Source organism: Pholis gunnellus (genome assembly GCF_910591455.1).
Source record: "Pholis gunnellus genome assembly, chromosome: 5".
NCBI classification, from domain to species: Eukaryota; Metazoa; Chordata; class Actinopteri; order Perciformes; family Pholidae; genus Pholis; species Pholis gunnellus.
In genome coordinates, this window is record NC_136531.1 from 16,791,154 (window position 1) to 16,809,673 (window position 18,520).

Sequence of the window (18,520 nt, forward strand, 5' to 3'; positions counted from 1 at the left end):
ATTATTAACAGGTTGAGTTTCCATTTCTTCAATAAGCCTACAGCCAAAGTGCATACGTCTGCTGTAAGTTGTAATATGTCTTTAATAAACCAAGCCTGCTGTTGTAAATGCCAATAAGTTGTCAATAAATAAATGTTTGTCCGGATCCAGCGTCATTTTGAAGAAGGTCAGAGGTCAAAGGGTCTACTGGAGGAGTGTTCATAATGAGCTTGAGTGCAAAGAAGACAAAGCAATAGCTGGAAGAGAACAAAACACAGCCACAACCTGGCAACCCAAAAGTTATTATCGTACAGCATAAATTATTGATTAACATTAATAAAGGGATTAACTACAACTTATAAATACTCTATAAGGGATAAATTAGGTAAGGGTGGGATCCATTTTCCAATAATTTGCTGTTATAAATGTTATAAAAAAGATCGACCATTAAAGTGTTTTAAATGTATGCCATTAATCCTCCATGTCATCCTGCAAACGCACCAGGAACAAACTGTCAGCACACTCTCGAGCCAGTTCAGGGTAAGTGTGGTGAAGTGGTTACCGGCACATTATGTGGTTCACGTTGTTACAACAAAGCAGCAGTGCATAATTACAACAGGTGATTGAAGAGTTATTTCTTCTTCTAAAAAGTCGCTGAGGTTTAGGCGGTGAGCGTTACTAGATGACCCTGGGAAGCATCCCACGTTTTCTTTCCACACACTCTCTCTCTCTCTCTCTCTCTCTCTCTCTCTCTCTCTCTCTCATATTCTGTCCGTCTTCCTCACTGGCTCTGATTTTTTCCCCCTTGTCCTCTATGGTGTCTACCTTTCCATTGGCTCTGCCTTACGCAAGAGTGTGTATTTTTATGTCTCACATTAGCTTGGAGGAATAATACCTCTCACTGAATGGTAGTCTCCTCTGGGGCCTTTCTTAGACATTCAGTCACTCTTCTTCTAAGAATAACCAATGTGCGTCTTTGCCAAAAAGTTCCTCTTTTTTCACAGTGATTGCTGTTTTTGTGCCTCATTCGCTGATACCAGGGCTTTGTATTAGTTAGCAAACTGTGATCCAAATGGGAAAAGCAGCATTGGGAGACTAAGACAAAAGACAAAAGGAGTCGGGATCTGAGGCAAAACTTGGACCTGCATCAACTCTTCTCAAACTCATTAGGAGGCCAGAAAAGCTGGTCACTAGAGAATCTCGGGAGTGAGGCAGCAGCCAGTTAGGTATGTAAAAAGAAATAGAATAAAAAATGATAGCTTTTGATCATGTTTCAGAGGAACCTTTCATGTATAGTCTGGAGAATTTTAGCCAAACCTGTCAACCAAATGCCATTTACGCTTGCAGAGACGGAATTGTTTCTAAATTGTAAATGGCTGTTATAGATCGTAGTGAAATCAAAGAGATATATCGAATGCACACTGGACCAAATGTTCTCAGTCAAGTTTTTTTGAAGCAGTAAAGACTGTAAGGCAAAGGCTGTATGTGAGAATAACCAGCTCACATGTTGTAATCAAAGGAATAGTTCAACATTTTGGGAAATAAACTCATTTGCTTTCTTGCTGACAGCTAGATGAGAAGACTCCTGTGTTTGCCGACTGAATATGAGGCTACAGCCAGCAGTCGATTAGCTTAGCTTAGCATTAAGACTGAAAACAGCTAGTCTGGCTCTGGGTAAAAAATCCCACCAGCCAGCTCCTCTAAAGCTCACTCACAACGCTTAACACGTTATAGCTTGTTTCTTTAATCCACAGGTTGTGGTTTTACTCGGGGTTATAACTATTTCTTGGCTGAGTGTAGCGAGTTCCTGGAGTCACCGTGAGGTTGCCCGGCAACGAGTGTAGACTTATAATGAATGAGTGGGATCAATCTTCTCATCTAACTCCCAGCATGAAAGCAAATATGCATATTTCACAAATTTGTAACAATTTCTTGAAGAAAAGAGGTCAGGTAAGAATCAGTTGTGGTCCCAATGTGAAATGTATGTTTCAGTGCGAGTGGCACTTTTCCAACAAAATGATTGTTGATTTCCTCCGTTAGAAACACGTCTCTTTCCTTCATCTGGCAATTAAATAAGAGAAGAACAAAACACTGATCTTAAAGGATCATAAATTAACAGGCTGTGTTTATCTGGATGCAGATTGTATCTAAAAAAAAGAACTGGAAAAAGCCTAAAGTAGAATTGTTTTATCATCACACATATTTAACAGCCATTGCAATAAAATCCTAGCTATTTTTTAAAGGAGTTTGAATTCTTCTCAGAAAGTATCACTGAAAATGTGGGAAATAAACAGCTTTTCTGGCGATCAAGACTTCTGTCATTGTCTGGTCTTGGCTGACCCAAGGTCATGACAAGAATAAGCAAGTAAGCATGCAGGAAGCTTAGAGAGAATAGAACCTATAATGCAATGAAATAGTCTCATGCTTTCTGGCATATGAGACGCAGTTGCCTTTTAAAAGAGCGATTGTTGACATATTGAACATTTGTGAACATTTATCTGCATATTTTCAAGGAATCCTGTCACTAGAATTTGCTTCAGAGAATAAAGAGAAACAATACGTTGGAGTTATGTACAGCAGACTGTTACAATGTTACAGCTACATATATAAAATCCCACCGTCTCTCCCAAGTTTCCTCTTCCTAATCACATTTTCTTCAAATGACTCGTGACAGAACTAATCTGTGGGTTCAGACAGTCAAACAAGCACTTGTGATGAGCCATTGTGTGGTCTTCATAAAACTCAATCTCTTTAATTATCATGCATGTGGATTTCAGATTTAGGATGTGCGATCATTGCTTCACAGGGGTCAAAATATGAAAGAACAAAGAGCTGAATTGTTCCAGGTGGCAAAATCACTTGTTACAATGTCCCACTGGAACTAATAAGGCAGGTCCATTTTCACCCCCTAAATCCCCTGCATTGGCTGAAATGACTGATTTACGGCTAAGACATTGACCAAATTCACATGATTATATATATAATATAGCCTACTTTACTCTCATACAGCTGTGCTGTGGGAAGGGTGCAAAAGTTTCCCATAGTGTTCATACAACATGGGCCTGCATTTGTGAACACTCACAGGTAAGAGTGCAAAATTGGTTTTGGCTGATTTAGACAATAATCTATACTGTAGTTAATCACTTCTATTCTGATTTAAAGTGTGCATAGCAGATGCTGAAGTTTTTGTGTTCAGCTTTGGCCTATACAATCTCATACAGTTAGTGAATGACACACTAAATGTTTGTTCAACGTAACATTATTTTCATATTTCAATCCACGTTCTCAAAGTTAAATTTGGTGCAAATGTATTACATTGTTCTGTTACAAAACCAAATAGAAAGACAGTTATTTTGTCTCAAAGTGCACCTCTTTGACACACGTGGCGTAACATGTTACATTTTTACGAGATTTAACAACACTTCACCTCTTTTATAAGCTATGAGAGTGTGTGTATATTCTTAATTTAGAGGGGGGGGGGGGGGGGGGCTGCTTCAAAATCTTTATTCACAGTGATTTTCTTCTTGTGTTGGATTGAAAAAAGGCAAGCACATGATCGATCAAGTTTAGATTATGTTCCTTAAAACCGCTCACTTTCTTCCATATAAAACGAGTGTGTAACAGTCATGTCCCCTTGAAGGAAACCCTGCCGCTTTGTTGTCACGAAGAATAATTACAACATAATTGAATGATGTAGTGCATGAAGCCGTGCTGTGAAAGTAGCAGACCAGGCCCTGGACACCCTTTTGAAAACCAAACCAGGTTTGTGAAAAGTTATGGAAGAGTAATTGTGAGCGAGAGAGCATTTGTATCCAAGGCAAAGGCCTTAGATGTTATGTGAAAACCATTATGTGTCATGTGTTCACATGGAATACATATTACTTACATATGTAGGATGAAAAAGTACATCACGGTCTGTCCTGCGGGACCACCAAACAACCTCTAACCTGCAGTCAGGGAATAAGTTAATGTAACTGTAGATTTTCTTAAGTACAAGCCAGGGAATGTTTCCATGTGGACAAAAGAAAACCTAGTGTAGATTTTACATGGATGAAGATGACATGTGCATGAATTAGATTAACGTGTGATTGTGAATAAATGCTTAGTTAAAAACATTTTGGAAGATATGCTGATATTTTTGTGTGGATCTAACCCACAAATAAACTCCTCTCTTGGTGACAGACTGTATTTCATATTCTCATCTCTCATCTTGTTTTACTACACACTCAACTCACTGATGGATTTTGTGTTTGTGGAATTGTGAGCAAATAGGTGGAGGCAAAGTGTTTTAATATGTATTCAGTTTCAAATTGGCTCCAGCTCGAACGCTCCGCCTGCTCTCACCGAGGATATTGACTTTCCCGCAAGTTAAAGTATTTAAATGTAGAGGGAGACAGATGCTGTATGTGGACTGGAGGCGACCACAAGAAATACACGTGTGGGAGGAAGGTTGACGTTGGAGTTTTACTATCTGTGCATCTTCCGGAGCGACAGCTGTGGCATCATTGCTCTGACTATACATCAGACCAATAAAGCCGTGTTGGTACTCGTGGGATTCATTCAACTTTTTAAAAAAAATCTCACTTAAGCATTTTCACAGCGCGCATCTGACCGTTGATGAGTAAAGATCCGTGCGTAAAACTACACATACTCACCACTGCTCTGCTGCAGAATGTCAGAGAGGCTTTTTTCGACTTCAAACGTGAATCAAGAGCTCCATCACTGAGAGAGTGATTGACACGGAGGGTTTTACTGGAGGTGGTTTGGTGACAGCGACGCCGGACTTTTAGTTTGGATTGGGACCGCAGCACCCTTACATCTTCTGGACTTTTTACTGTTTCAGTCGCGTGGATCCTGTATCTGCGTGGGACCCTGGCCGTTTTGGATTTCTTAATTGTCACGGCTATCACCGTCTATATGTCACAAGAGGGGGATAAACGTGAGCTGAAATTCCCACCAGGAGGAACTTTATTTCCGAGAGCTTCCAGCACCGAATCAGTGGAGTATTCATGAAGCAATATTTGAACTATTACAAGATGAGGCTGAGAACATCGAGGTTAGGCTATCTGTAAGTAAAGAGGTGTCAAGATAAAATAGTTGCATATGTAACTGATTGAATTTGACCAACAGGTTAGATGTTCTAATTGTTTTCTCTTCTTTCCCCAAAGGTTACTTCAGTTCACGGCGCTTTGCTTTTACGCGCAGGTAACTCATATTTTCACTCCAATAAAAAAAAACATGAATGTTGCGTAAAGTTCTATAATTAAGTAGGTAAAACTTAACAGGTATGCAGACGCCGTGCTAAGCGGCTTATAGTTCAGCGTCTCTACATTTGCAATGGGCTGCAATAACAATGACAACATTTTATTATGAGTGCTATGGCAATTGGCAACAATTCAAACATCTTGAAAAGAGGTAAGCTCCAGCCTAAAGAGTAATTGTTAAAACACATGTGGACGGAGAACGGCTGAAATGAGAAAAAAAGAAGTCAAGAAGGGGTGAAAGATCATCGGTGGTAAAAACAACCTATGAGAGGGAAATGTCATCCCCTAAGGGACCATGAAAGCGTCTCCAAAAATATACTGTAGGCCTGCATGTACAAATAAATGAAAGAGGAAAAAGCAGGATGTATTATTTATGTAATGACTGGCATTATGAACTGTGGGCCTGGGCCTCGGCACTTTGACTGGCAAGCTTTAGTCTTCTCACAGTTGACTTTGTTTTTCAGGCTTTCCTGGGTTATAAAGTAAAAAAAAAAAAAAAAAAAAACCTGCGACATTAAAAAGTAATTTCATATTTCGTGACATGTGTTCTCTATTGCCCGACAGAACACTGTGCAGTCCCCTCCTAATTTCAAGCACCATGTCACCGAGCAGAGCCGGCTGTCGGACCGCATGAGCCGCAGGTTGACGCGAACCTACCAGCTGTACAGCCGCACCAGCGGGAAACACGTCCAGGTCCTCGCCAACAAGAGGGTCAACGCCAACGGAGACGACGGAGCGGTGCACGGTAGGAAACATAAGAGACGGGTGTATGTCAGGCATGTTTTTAAAGAGCGAAGAACACCACTCATAATTACATAAAACAGCCTGTAGCAATATATCCGAACAGTTATTGATGGAAATAATCATAATATCGCGAGAATATAGGCGTAATTAGCTTTTGAATGTTTTGCTAAATAGCATAGCAAAATGTTTAGGCTTGCTGACGTTTGCATATGATTCAATATTTAAGTACAGTTTTATTATAAATAGCGGAACAAATGCCCACATGTGTTAATCTATTCAGGGAGAGCACTTTTTATTGTCTTTGAAATGATGAAGAATATTAAACCTAAAGCCCCAGTGTGTTATTGCCAGATCAGTCCAAACCGATGACAGCTAAAGGTCATCCTTTCTTACATTTCAATGCTTTTAAACCTCGGGAAAACAATAAAATAGGAAACGTGTTCACGTTACAAACACAGGAATTGTTTAAATCCAATGGCGCATGGGGCGGTTTTGAAAAGCAGTAAAAAAATATATGTTGTTTTTGGGAGCCTGCAGGAAAATGTTTGAGCCAATTGAAACAGTAGGCCTACTAGCAATTGTAAACATCAGCAGGGGTGCCATCCTTTAAGGCCTTATGGAGATGATTTATTTCGTTAGTGTATTTATATTCTAGAAAGTTCTTGACACCTGTTATGATGGACTTCAGGGGGATAGTCTTTGCTTCTAGCAGGGAAAACTGTCTTGAACTTAAAGAGAGCAGAACTCCTGTCACAAAAAAGATTTTGGTGTGCCGAGCCATCTTTCCACCACAGCCACCACAGCCACCACCATCCCCTTCTCAATGCCTGCTGCCTGCTGCCTGCTTTTTGGAGACGCATTTTATGAGGAATTTTCATTGCTTTACAACTCAATGTATGACTCAATTTATAAGGAGCGCTGAAGTCAGCATCTTCACTTTATACCTTTTCCTCTCCTTGCCTCTCCTGTGTGCTCTTTTGTCTTTTTAATTTCTTGGCCTATACACACGCACATGCACACACACAGAGGGAGAGAGAGTCGGTCATGCACACATTGGCTACACATCCTAAGTGGGTGTCACTCTTGTAACTGGCCCAAATCTGACCGCTGCTCTGTGCTTGCGGCTGTGTCCCTGACCGCAGTATTCTCACTCTCCTTTATCCCCAGTCTGAGCCGCATCCCAGCACAGCATTTACAGACATTCAACAACAATCGCGCCGTGCAAAATCACTATCATTTGGTGCTATTTTGGAAGGCTTGCACGCTTTGTTGAAGGCGTCTATACTAGACCATAAAAGGGTTAAGAGTGAATTTATATGTCATCTTCATGATTCTGTGTCACTGCTCATGAAAAACAATTTAACGACATTTAATGATGACATGATGTAATTCCAGTTTATTACAGTCTCCACCATACATCAGGAATATATTTGTCTCACACACTGTAACATCATAATCTGCATGCCTGCACCTTGTCAGAACTGTGTCTTCTCATTATATGTGATCCTTTTTGTCTGTGCAGCTAAACTGGAGGTCGAGACGGACTCTTTTGGAAGTCGTGTTCGCATTAAAGGGGTGAAGACGGGATACTACATATGTATGAACAAAAGGGGGAAGCTGATCGGCAAGGTAATCTGTAATTCATAGTGGCTGCATTTGTTTGTTTCTTGGAAAGTGTTAGTCCAGATTTGCAGTTTTTGGTGAGACATTGCTTAGACACAATCGAGGCCAGAACAAATTTCATTTTTTGAATTTCTCTGAGCAGCCCTCTCAAGGTTTCAAAGGGTATTTGACTGTCTGGAAATGAAGACGATGTTTCCGCTTCCTGGGAATCGTCCCAACATACCTCAACTTCTCCCACTCTCTTTCTCTTTCCCAGCGGAAAGGACGAGGCAAAGACTGCATCTTCACCGAGATTGTTCTGGAAAACAACTACACGGCGCTGCAGAACGCCAAGTACGAGGGCTGGTACATGGCTTTCACACGCAAGGGCCGTCCGAGGAAGGCCTCCAAGACCAAGCAGCACCAGAGGGAGGCCCACTTCATGAAGCGTCTTCCCAGGGGGCACTTGCTGAGCGAGAGGAGACCGTTTGATGTCCTTCCTCTCCGTGTCCCCGCGCACCCTTTGAGCAAGCGGACTAAACATTCCCATCACCAGCGCTCAGGGGGCCGCTGAGCACTGAAACCACTGAGGGAGAACTGTTGACGAACCAGCACAGAAGAACCACTACAAGAGGAAACAAGTGCTCTCAGAGAAATTAACTTTTACAGTCAAGTGCCCATACACGTTTTGCCTCATTTTGTGGACTTTGTGTAATTCTTTGTACTGGATTGTATGTAACCATTGATTATCTAATCTGCTAGTTATTTCCAATTCAGACAAATTGTAGGACAGATATTTACTAGTGAAATCGGGTGGGGGAGAGGGGGCAGTTTAAGCACAAAAGAGCTCAACAATACTTTCATGAATGAAAACCTCTGATTAGAAGTTCAGAAGCTCAGCAACAAAGAATGTTTAAAATAGAAATGAGTACAATGAAGCTAGACATGGCAGCTATCTGTGGATTTTCTTGTGGTTGCAGCATCAGAGTCTCAGTTAACATGCTATCCTGCCTTTAGGAGGCCATTCTGGAGAATTTTTAACCTGTTTTTTTCTACATATATGAATATATTTTTACTGTAAAAATGTAAATGAATGATGGAAATATTTATTGTAGAGTGTATATTAAAACCACTAAAGAATCAGTTCACAAGCTGCGAGCCTTTTCTTGTGTGGTTGTTTTGGGACGGAAAGCTAGCATACATTGTTGGTTACCCCCCAAAACTTTTTTTTTTTTTTTTTTCTTCTCCAAGCTGGAGACCCAGATAACTGAGGGGCAATATCTGTGACAGGCTACTGAATTCAATGTGCTCAGCAAGTGAGACTTGGGCCTGAATGGCCTGAGCTATGCATTAAAAGCGATGAGGTCAGCCCACCATTTTGGCCCAAACAAAGGTTACCACCATGTAGTTGCATTTCTCACGATCGCACACCGTAACCCTCTGATCAAATGGGCTCTTTGTGAAACCTCATATAAAAGGGCATGTTATACAATAGTGGGTTCGAATAATAACACGAGGAGGGGTCAGTTATCAAAAAGAAGCCAGTCACACAGGGAGGGGTAAGGGGTTGGAGGGGGGGGGGGGGGGGGGGGGGGTTTGCGGAGAGGGAGTTGAAGGGTTGCAGAAAAAGCATCGGGGCCTGTGTGGCAAAATGTGGCATCGGCTGAAAGAGGGGGAATGGCTGGGAAGAGGCATTCGGGAATGAAAGGGAGGCAGAAAAGAAACCCTCTTCCCAGAAGCAGTTGAGCATGACCATCAGAGGCCAAACGACAGGGGAGGAAGAAGACCCTGAACAGAGGGACTCGGCTGCTCTCACAGTGCATAAGCTGGATGTCCAATTTGTTAGTTGGTGTTTGCTTGAATTTGTTTTGACAGCAGCTCGGGCTTTGCACAGCAGACTGTAAAGCATTAAACTAAATAACGAAAATTAAGACTTCAGAATGAATGCTTGGTATTTAGGGCATCTGCTCAGGAGAACAGGCTATTGGCCTATTTCTTACAAGATAGATTTAAGTAGTTTTAAGTATGTGTGGATGCATTTTTATAACATTTAAGAAAAAAGAAAAGTCCCTCACAAGGATTTGCAAAACAACAGGACAGGCTGGGTTCAACATGTTTTCTTTTATTCCTTTTCTTTCTATCTGGAGGAAGACAATAGTGAGAGAGACCTGTGGTTTCTCTGCTTTTTACACTTGCTCTCTGGGTTTGGACAAGTGGTAAAAAATGCAAGGAATCACAAGGTTGAAACAAGCTATATTTAAATGCCATTGTCTCTTTTAAACAGAAATGTGTTTTTTTTTAATCCACTGTCAAAGTATTTCTGACTGGACAGTGTTTTTTTAACCGAACTTGGCGAAAAAGTAGACAAATATCCCCTTTTGAAGCACAAATCTTTCTTCTTCTGTACATGTCATATATAGATAGAAAAAAATCCAAGCGTAAAACCGTTTTTGTATTTGACAATAATATCAAATCCATTTGGAACAAGGCCGTGCGACTGTTGCACATATTTCTAACTTGTGTGCATGTAGTTTTAGCAGGAGACCACAGAGTCAGAATGTCCTTTTGTTGTAAAGGAAAACAGTAACACTAGCTTGCTCGCTAGAAACCAGAGTTTCAGTAATGGCTTTCAGGGTGGCCCGCTACATGCAAGGAACATGAGGGTATTCAGTTAACACAAATGGGATGTGCTCGTAACAGTGACCCTGGAACGAACAGGGATGAGGCATTGTGTGTTTTGAGTGTTTTACAAGGACATCAATGAAAGGAGGGTAGTAGGTTATGTGACCCCACATCAAAATTGCTCCCTACTAGGTTTGGTAACAAGAAGTAAATTTAATTGATACTGTTGTGATACAATTAAAACTTTTTAATGTAAATAATTTAATATTTATACTATATAAAGAAATAATTCGGGAAAACACTCATGGATCCGCTACAAAGTTTATAAATCAGGTTGTGAGACTTGAAAAACATATGTAATATATTTCATAGAATGTCTGTATCAAATATAAAATGCAGGACAAATATAAACAATAACCATTTTAATAAATGAACCCCAATAAGTAAACACAATTAGATGCTATCAACCATTGCAAAGGCACTGTTTAGATGCAACGCTGAATCATCCTCTCGCTCCCACAGGCCGAATTCACTGAGTTTTGCAGTCAACATCCCCTTCGCCGGTCCCCTTCAGTTTCTTCAGCTCCTTCAGTAGCTCCTGTTCAAGGGTTAAGATCTCCTTGGGTTTCTTGTACTGAGAGAGAGAAGAGAGAAGAAAAATAATTACTTCAACATTCTCCCCGTCTCTCTCTCTCCTGCAAATCCCTCACGGTAATCCCGCTGAAAGAGCATGCAGCATATAAAGCAATTATCACAAAAAGAGCAATTGTTGTAGGCATACAAAATATTGCTGGAAAGGCAAAAACGTAGGACTGAGTGACATGTGCACAGGAGTAAACCTTGAGCATAAAATCAAAAAAACAAAAAAGGACATCTGTATCTAATACTCATGATTTGCATGAAATGCTTTAATAGTAAGTAAAACTTTTCTTTTTTTTCACAGATACTTTTGAAACTATTTGGACTGCTGAGGTCATACTGTTTGGGTCCCTGCACTCAACATTTATGGTTAGAAAACGTATTTAAGAATGAACCTATAATGCTTAGATCTGTATATTCAAGCACAGGGCAACATCACATTAATGGTATAAATTCATGTATGTTTCATTGTTGTGTAGGACTTACGCTGACAATTAAAGTGTTGTTGGCGTGAGTGAAGCTGAGGGCGGAGTTGTCCAATGGCAGCTGACTGCGATCTAAATCAGTAATACTGAACTTCTTATAATACCTGCAGGACATGGAGAGGATGTCATCGGGTTATCACACTGCTGTAGAGACAAATGCATTGTAAACAGTGCCATCTATAGGGAGGACACGAGGATTACATGCAACAAGTGTGCAACAGGAAGATGGAAAAGAAACCCCAGTGTTTTCATGCATATTTACTTTTTGTTTAAGGTTTTTATGATGACGCATCTGTCCGATGGCTCCACAATAACACTAAAGACATCTTTGGGGTAGGGAAGGTTGCGAACTCTCCACTGAAAGCTGGTCTTTGTGTCTTTACGCAAGAACACAGGCTGTGGAGAGGAGAAACATTCAAATCCATTTAACGTACATGGCATTTGCTCATGTTTTTCTAAACTGAACTACAACAAACAAAGATGGCGTGTTTCAATTGTACTTCTAAAGTGATAGAACCCATAAAGGAAAACCCACATTGGAGCAGTTTTCCTTGATCACCTCCGAATCCGAAGAAGGGACAGGGCCTGCAAGTGGCTCCCCAACCTCCACGTGCCATTCGCCCTGAGCTCCAAGTGTGCTTTTATGACGCCACTTTCGTACTGAAAAGTACCAAACAATTTGATAAGATACATAAACGTATGCCCCTAAAATTCAGAACACCAGCAGCTACATGCGGCTGTGTGAAACTCAAGACCTGTTACTTACCAATGAGCTCATCTGTTTGTAAGTCGTACTCCTCTGTCATTTCTTTTCCATCTGTAAAGAGGAAGTGGATCTTCCTTTTTCCTGGAGGTGGAATTTGAAAAGATTGTACATGTGACGCCTTCTTAGAATAGTAAGCAGTATATTAAATATGTCTTTCATTTAGCAAACTACAATATTAATGCTTTTTTGGTCAAATGAGAACTGCTGTGGATGTAAACCAGCATGGATGGCTAAAGGGCTGTTTCAGTGATTGGTGTAAAGTTAGCAGAGGTGATAACAGCAAGGTAGACCAGACTCGTTGATTAGAGAGACCTCACAATTAGATAGATGCTTAAAATAGATGCTTAACTAGTGAAGACACGCAAAGAGCAGCGAGTCACATTGTGGGTTAACTTACCTCTCTTTTAGGTCGCAACCTTTTCAGATAGTGTACTATACTCGCGACGGGCTCGTTGACACATCTTGTGAAGTATTTTGAAGTATGTTTTGGAGTCTATCTGTGTTAACATAACATGCTATAGGGCGAGTTGTGCCACCTGCTTGTTGCCTATGAGATTAATGTTAGCTGGAAAGCTAGTGAATGAATATTACTAACGATACGAAGGGTGGAGAGTTGACAAATGTTTGTAAGCTACTCACCATCGTGTATCAGAGCTGTTTTCTTTGAGGATTTTAGGACGTCGATCCAGCTTTGATCAGCCATGTTTCTGAAGATGTTTCTGTTGCACTAGGACACTTCCGGAGTCAAACCGTAACCACAGCAACCGAGGTTAATACACAAACTAAATAGATAATAAATTATAGAGTGAATAAAACCATGAAATCATAAAAGTTAATATAAGAACCACGATGTAGTAACAAGTGTACTATGTAGATTTTGGGGTATGGTTTAGACACCTTTTTTAGAAAACTAAACCCAATTGACCCGGAAGTGAAACATCTGCGCACTATCTGTTGGTTTCTGTGCGTATGGTTCCGTCTGAACAGGGGTAAGAGCCCAAAACATAAGAGTTTAAAGAGTTTTTTCTGCGTCAAATATAGAATTACATTTGGATATGTTCGAATTAATTAAGGTGTAATTTAAATATTAACTGAAAAGTTGAAACGGCTCTGACCGTTTGCTGTTTAGCACGTTAGCACGCGCTAAGGTACAGTAGGTGAGCTAATGCTAACACAATCATAGATTATTGTCTCAGCCTGCTTTGTCACTTAACTAGTTATCTGCACCGAGTACAAGCCGAAACAGCTCCCACTCTTTGCTATTGTTGTACAGAAATATAATACAATGTACTACTTACAGTGTAAAGTACACACAAATGTTGACAATGCAGAGTAATGTTAGGCAGTAACTGTACGAGAAATGTATTGTTTAATGGCACAAAGCACATGTACTTAAGTGCTACTTTATACTTAAATTTCCACTACACTTAGTGGGAAATATGTATCTGACAGCTACTGTTACTAGTTACTTTGCAGATTGCTACTTTACTTTCATAACGAATGATCATGTTATCAATTATAATGATTTACTAATGTAGATTAAAGTATCCAAAAGTTCTTAAAATAGTAATAACTACCTCCACCGTGACCAGATACAACATTAAAATGATACTGACACATTAGATATCCATTGATATCACAATACTCGTGTGCTTTTACTTTTGATACTTACATTAATCTAGATGAAAATACTTTTAACAATTCATATTTTGAATGCAAGACAGTTTAATATTTTTTTTAAAGATTTAATACATAACTTATGTCATTCTTTCAGTGTGAACTCACTACATACTCAAACACTGTTAGAATTAATATACTTTACTGCATAATTAGTAATACACAGCTTAGGTTCCGTGTGTGTGTGTGTGTGTGTGTGTGTGTGTGTGTGTGTGTGTGTGTGTGTGTGTGTGTGTGTGTGTGTGGTGTGTGGGTGGGTGGGTGTGGGTGTGGGTGGGGGTTACAAAGTTATAGACGACTCAATAATTCTGTTCTCTATGTCACAAGCCACCGGCTCCCCCTTCAGGAAACAAGATGGAGCCTCGTCACGGGATTATGAAAGCCTTTCCCAAAGTCAAACGAGCTAGAGTGTTACAGGGAAAGGATGCACCGCCAGTAAAGAAGAAACCTGAAGAATTTGATATCACAGGTTGTTAATGTGTGTGTGTGTGTGTGTGTGTGTGTGTGTGTGTGTGTGTGTGTGTGTGTGTGTGTGTGTGTGTGTGTGTGTGTGTGTGAAAATGCAAGATATTTGCTTGTTGTAACACATTCTTCTCTTCTGTCCCAGGAAACGCTTTCGATGGTGTCACAGTGTACATCCTGCCTGCTGGTATAGGAAGTGCCAGATGCCAGATCTTTCAAAGACAAATTCGGCAGAATGGAGGACAGACGGAGAGTTCACTGTGTCCCAGTGTCACTCATGTTGTTGTGGATGACAACATGGACAGTGTCAGGGCACTGCGCTTACTACAAGTGGATTGTATGCCCCCTGGAGTCCAACTAGTGAAATGCATTTGGTTGAGCTTGTGCATCAGTGAGAAACAACTGCTGGATGTTGACAGCTACAGCCTTCTGTTACCCAAGAGGTGAATGACCTAATAGTACCGTTTTAGAAGTTTTAAAATTGAAGTATTTACAAAAGTGTGTTGACATGGAGACAACAAATATATGTTAGAAAATTCAATGAGTCATCAGTTTTATAACGTCTTCTGATGTCCTCCCCGCTTAGAGAATCTGAAACACGGCATGAAAATATTAAAGAAGAGCTGCTGAATGTCAAGCCCGCTGACGAAGCAGAGCCAGTGTTGGATCAGACCAAGCAAGAGAAGACCATAGACATGGTAGGTTTCCAAGTCATGTGTACAGGTTTACAAGTTCTTTCAGTCAGTAATCAATTTTCTACAAGAGGGGACGAAAGCTTGAACAACAATCTGTGTGTTCTATAGTTTAACATTACATTTTACTCTCAGACAGTTCCAGACACTAAAGAGGAAGTGCGAGGTGAAGAAGACGGGGTCTCACAGAGTGACCTGGAAGCTCTCCTCACTGGCCAGCACCCCAAAGAGGAGACTCCTGGCCCCAGCCTAGACCCCAGTCCAGACTCTGCTGCTCAGAAGGTGGTCTCAGGGAATTGGGTCTGTGCCCAATCCTCTCAGTCCAAAATGAATAACTTCAATAAACACATCACAGACAAACTAGAAGTGCTGGCCAAGGCCTACACACACCAGGGGGACAGGTGGCGGGCGCTGGGCTACTCCAAGGCTGTCAACGCACTGAAGAGTTACCACAAGCCTATCACATCATACCAGGTAACCTAATGCACATGCTTATAATGTCATGTTGTTTGGGGTGTCAGTAATGTGTGTAGTTGTTGGATATACTGTAGTGAGTACTTTTTATTGGATGACAGGCAAGTACACAGATTGCTTTTTTGAGCACAATACAGGGATTAAATTTTGCATATATTCCTTTTTTAATCAGAACTTGTTTTTATGTGTTTTAGGAGGCTTGCCAGATCCCAGGAATTGGTAAACGCATGGCCGACAAAATTGACGAGATCATGGAGAGCGGTCACCTGCGGAAGCTCGACCACCTCGGGGAGGCTGTGCCAGTATTGGAGCTTTTTACTAACATCTGGGGTGCAGGAACTAAAACTGCACAGCTGTGGTACCAACAGGTAAGACACACACGCACACGCACACACACACACACACACAGTGAATCAAAATACCACAGGCATTCTTGAATTTAATGTGACTTCAAGCTTGCACATACAGCCCAGATTAAAACTCTGCATTATAGCCTGACTAATAAAATGGCTCGGCCGATATAGTACCAATATTATGTTATAATTATGTAAATTGTCCATTAAAGCTGTGGGCTATAAAATGTCATCCTAATGAAGTTGATAACTAAGGGAAGAATGACGCAGGAGGCAAAGGTCTTCTTTGAAGATTTCTTAAAAATGTTATTTGTCTTTTAGGGCTTCCGCACATTGGAGGACATCCGCACAAAAGCCCACCTGAGTAACACTCAGAAAATAGGACTCAAGCACTACGATGACCTTTTAGACCGCATGCCCAGAGAAGAAGCAGCAGCCATAGAGAAAGTGGTAATGCATCTTCATTTGTCGCAATATCTACATGACTGAAATATGTTGGCATCTTTCACCACTTTAATGTTTATTCAAGCACATAGAGGTGAGATTTCCCCCCATTTAACCCTCTGTAATTTGGAAACAGAAGGCTTGAAGAAGGACAAAGTGTGTGTCAACATTCCTTGACTGTTTGATAATGGTAAAACCAGACTGTTCTCACAAAGTGGAGCGTCCCAGAGGATAAAACTAACTCTTGAAACCTAAAAAAAGTAGCTGCATCTTAAGTTAGCCAGATACCTGTTCACTCCAGAGCGTTGAGTACAACGCTAGTTGTTTTCATATTGCATTACCTGGATTTTCTTTTTCCTTCAAAGCTGCCAGATAGAAAGTGCACATTAGATAGATGACTAAAGCATGTGTACTCCCTCAGGCTTGTCAAGGTAATACGTGATGCTTTAGCAAGCCTACCTCCCAGTATTTGGCTGGAAATGGGTAAAAGCTCACTTGTTTGCCAGTGGCACCGTAAAGACAAGAGCACATAAAAAGTAAACACTGCTTTTCTATTATTGAGAAGCAAAAGATTTAAAAAAAACCTCCACCACTCTCGGATAGATGATATATTATGTGTCTTTTTTCTTTGGGTGCAGCTCAAGGAGGCTGCCCAGGCCATAGACCCAGGCCTGGTGGCGATGGCATGTGGCTCCTATCGCCGGGGAAAGGCCACATGTGGAGATGTTGACGTACTCATATCTCATCCTGATGGCAAGTCCCACAAGGGGGTTTTCAGCAAAGTGTTACAGAGCCTCCATGACAGTGGTAAGCTCCATCTTCTTTCGCATGTCTTATTATGTTTGTTTATCTTAAGAGAAACCTAAAAAAACAACAACGTTTTATCTCTCAGGGTTTTTGACAGACGACCTGGTGAGCCACGAGGAAAATGGTGAGCAGAAGAAATACATGGGTGTGTGCCGTTTGCCAGGATCTGACCGCCGCTATCGCAGGCTGGACATCATTGTAGTGCCCTACGATCAGTTCGCCTGTTCTCTCATGTATTTCACCGGGTCGGCACACTTTAACCGCTCAATGAGAGCCCTGGCAAAGACAAAAAGAATGAGCTTATCGGAGCACTCGTTGAATAAAGATGTGGTGCGTCAGGGTAGCTTGAAGGTGTATGGCGGCACTCCATTTACTACACTGACAGAGAAGGATGTTTTTAGTCTGATAGGCATACCATACAGACAGCCTCATGAAAGGGACTGGTGAGCATTTGCCAATCACAATGTCTTTTATCCGGTTTTATAGAAAATCATAATGATGACATTGCAAACTGCTATTATGCTCAGACAGACAATTTTATGGATGTTTCAGTGCTCCACAGATCATGCAGGAGCCCTGGTTTACTTGAATGCTAATTCTATTCTACATATTTAATGCTTGGGTTCACTCAAATGCAAAACAACTTATTTTCTTACTTATCCCTAGTTATACCTGTCCTATTGTTTAAGTGGTATGTGCCGAGGTTTTGATGTGTCCACTTCTGAAACTCCTGCCGCCACCCCAATACAACACAATAAATTCAATTTAGTTGTAGGATCCAGAGCCTTTAAAAATGTAAATGTTTAATTAGGAACAGTTTCTTCAGCCGAAGGTAGCCGGATTAAGCTAAGAAACCAAGAACATTGTTGAAAATTAATTTGCTATTAAGTTTTACAAATGTAAATAATAAAACTTCCATTATAAAAAGCTGGCAGCAAAGGTTTCAAAGGCAAATATCTCAAAACTTCAAAAGAAAAATCAAAAACGATGTGCAGGACTAGACACTACATGAGGTAAGAAGAAAAATATGTAATATTGCAAATTGAGTGAACTGGGCCTTTTAAAGACATTTTAATATAGAAGGTGCCTAAAACTGTATATTTTATGAAAGATGAGTAATGGTAATAAAACGTATCAACGGGTGATATCAGATCTATTCCTGTGTTTTCATCATTTCATTACGAACACATTAGTTAACTTTTTTTTTACAGTGTAAACCGGCTTATCGACTTGTGACATACTACATAACTTAACAGCCCTTTGGTACGAGGTCGTTAATGTAAAGAGGGAGGAGAGATGACTGTCTTTTGAACGTGTGTTCTCATAAACTCGAGAAGGGGAACCCAGGAAGACAACAAGTCCATGCACGAGAGAGACGCACCGATCCATGATTGGTCGATCTCCTCCCAGCTGGCCGGGCTCTCCAATCACGGGTCAGTCCGCAAAACCAGTGGCGATCCACGCAACTAAACGCCCATCACGTTGCGCACATGGATCGGGTCGAGGTGAC

At 40.9% G+C, this 18,520-nt stretch overlaps 3 protein-coding genes across 3 annotated transcripts; 2 read left to right on the plus strand and 1 right to left on the minus strand.

Annotated features, from left to right (window-relative positions):
* Nucleotides 1–4,988: 4,988 nt before the first annotated feature.
* On the plus strand, nucleotides 4,989–8,163 carry fgf8b (fibroblast growth factor 8b; the record flags this gene model as incomplete). Its single annotated transcript, XM_079158998.1, has 5 exons — nucleotides 4,989–5,047; nucleotides 5,148–5,184; nucleotides 5,808–5,988; nucleotides 7,510–7,616; nucleotides 7,867–8,163. 5 exons carry the CDS (start codon nucleotides 4,989–4,991, stop codon nucleotides 8,161–8,163), a joined length of 681 nt encoding a protein of 226 aa, XP_079015124.1.
* A 1,629-nt stretch (nucleotides 8,164–9,792) lies between these two features.
* Nucleotides 9,793–12,805, minus strand: dpcd (deleted in primary ciliary dyskinesia homolog (mouse)). Its single transcript, XM_079160052.1, has 6 exons — nucleotides 12,741–12,805; nucleotides 12,102–12,182; nucleotides 11,871–11,995; nucleotides 11,598–11,731; nucleotides 11,337–11,439; nucleotides 9,793–10,845 (listed from the first exon to the last, which is right to left on the minus strand). Exons 1-6 carry the CDS (start codon nucleotides 12,802–12,804, stop codon nucleotides 10,741–10,743), a joined length of 612 nt encoding a protein of 203 aa, XP_079016178.1. The 5' UTR covers nucleotide 12,805; the 3' UTR covers nucleotides 9,793–10,740.
* A 244-nt stretch (nucleotides 12,806–13,049) lies between these two features.
* Nucleotides 13,050–18,162, plus strand: poll (polymerase (DNA directed), lambda). Its single transcript, XM_079159529.1, has 9 exons — nucleotides 13,050–13,090; nucleotides 14,106–14,247; nucleotides 14,386–14,683; nucleotides 14,827–14,938; nucleotides 15,068–15,406; nucleotides 15,601–15,774; nucleotides 16,081–16,209; nucleotides 16,842–17,010; nucleotides 17,096–18,162. The coding sequence occupies exons 2-9, from the start codon at nucleotides 14,133–14,135 to the stop codon at nucleotides 17,455–17,457; spliced, it is 1,698 nt and encodes a 565-aa protein (XP_079015655.1). The 5' UTR covers nucleotides 13,050–13,090; nucleotides 14,106–14,132; the 3' UTR covers nucleotides 17,458–18,162.
* The last annotated feature ends 358 nt before the right edge of the window (nucleotides 18,163–18,520 follow it).

Bases quoted from the DNA above. Each gene is read 5' to 3' on its own strand.
- dpcd (XM_079160052.1), bottom strand. From the start codon at position 12,804: ATGGCTGATCAAAGCTGGATCGACGTCCTAAAATCCTCAAAGAAAACA. The intron at 11,732-11,870 runs GTGGGTTTTCCT...TCCTCTCCACAG, and splicing joins TCAAGGAAAACTGCTCCAAT to CCTGTGTTCTTGCGTAAAGA. The intron at 10,846-11,336 runs GTAAGTCCTACA...TCTCTCTCTCAG, and splicing joins ACAACACTTTAATTGTCAGC to TACAAGAAACCCAAGGAGAT.
- poll (XM_079159529.1), top strand. From the start codon at position 14,133: ATGGAGCCTCGTCACGGGATTATGAAAGCCTTTCCCAAAGTCAAACGA. The intron at 14,248-14,385 runs GTTGTTAATGTG...CTTCTGTCCCAG, and splicing joins TGAAGAATTTGATATCACAG to GAAACGCTTTCGATGGTGTC. The intron at 14,939-15,067 runs GTAGGTTTCCAA...TTTTACTCTCAG, and splicing joins AAGAGAAGACCATAGACATG to ACAGTTCCAGACACTAAAGA.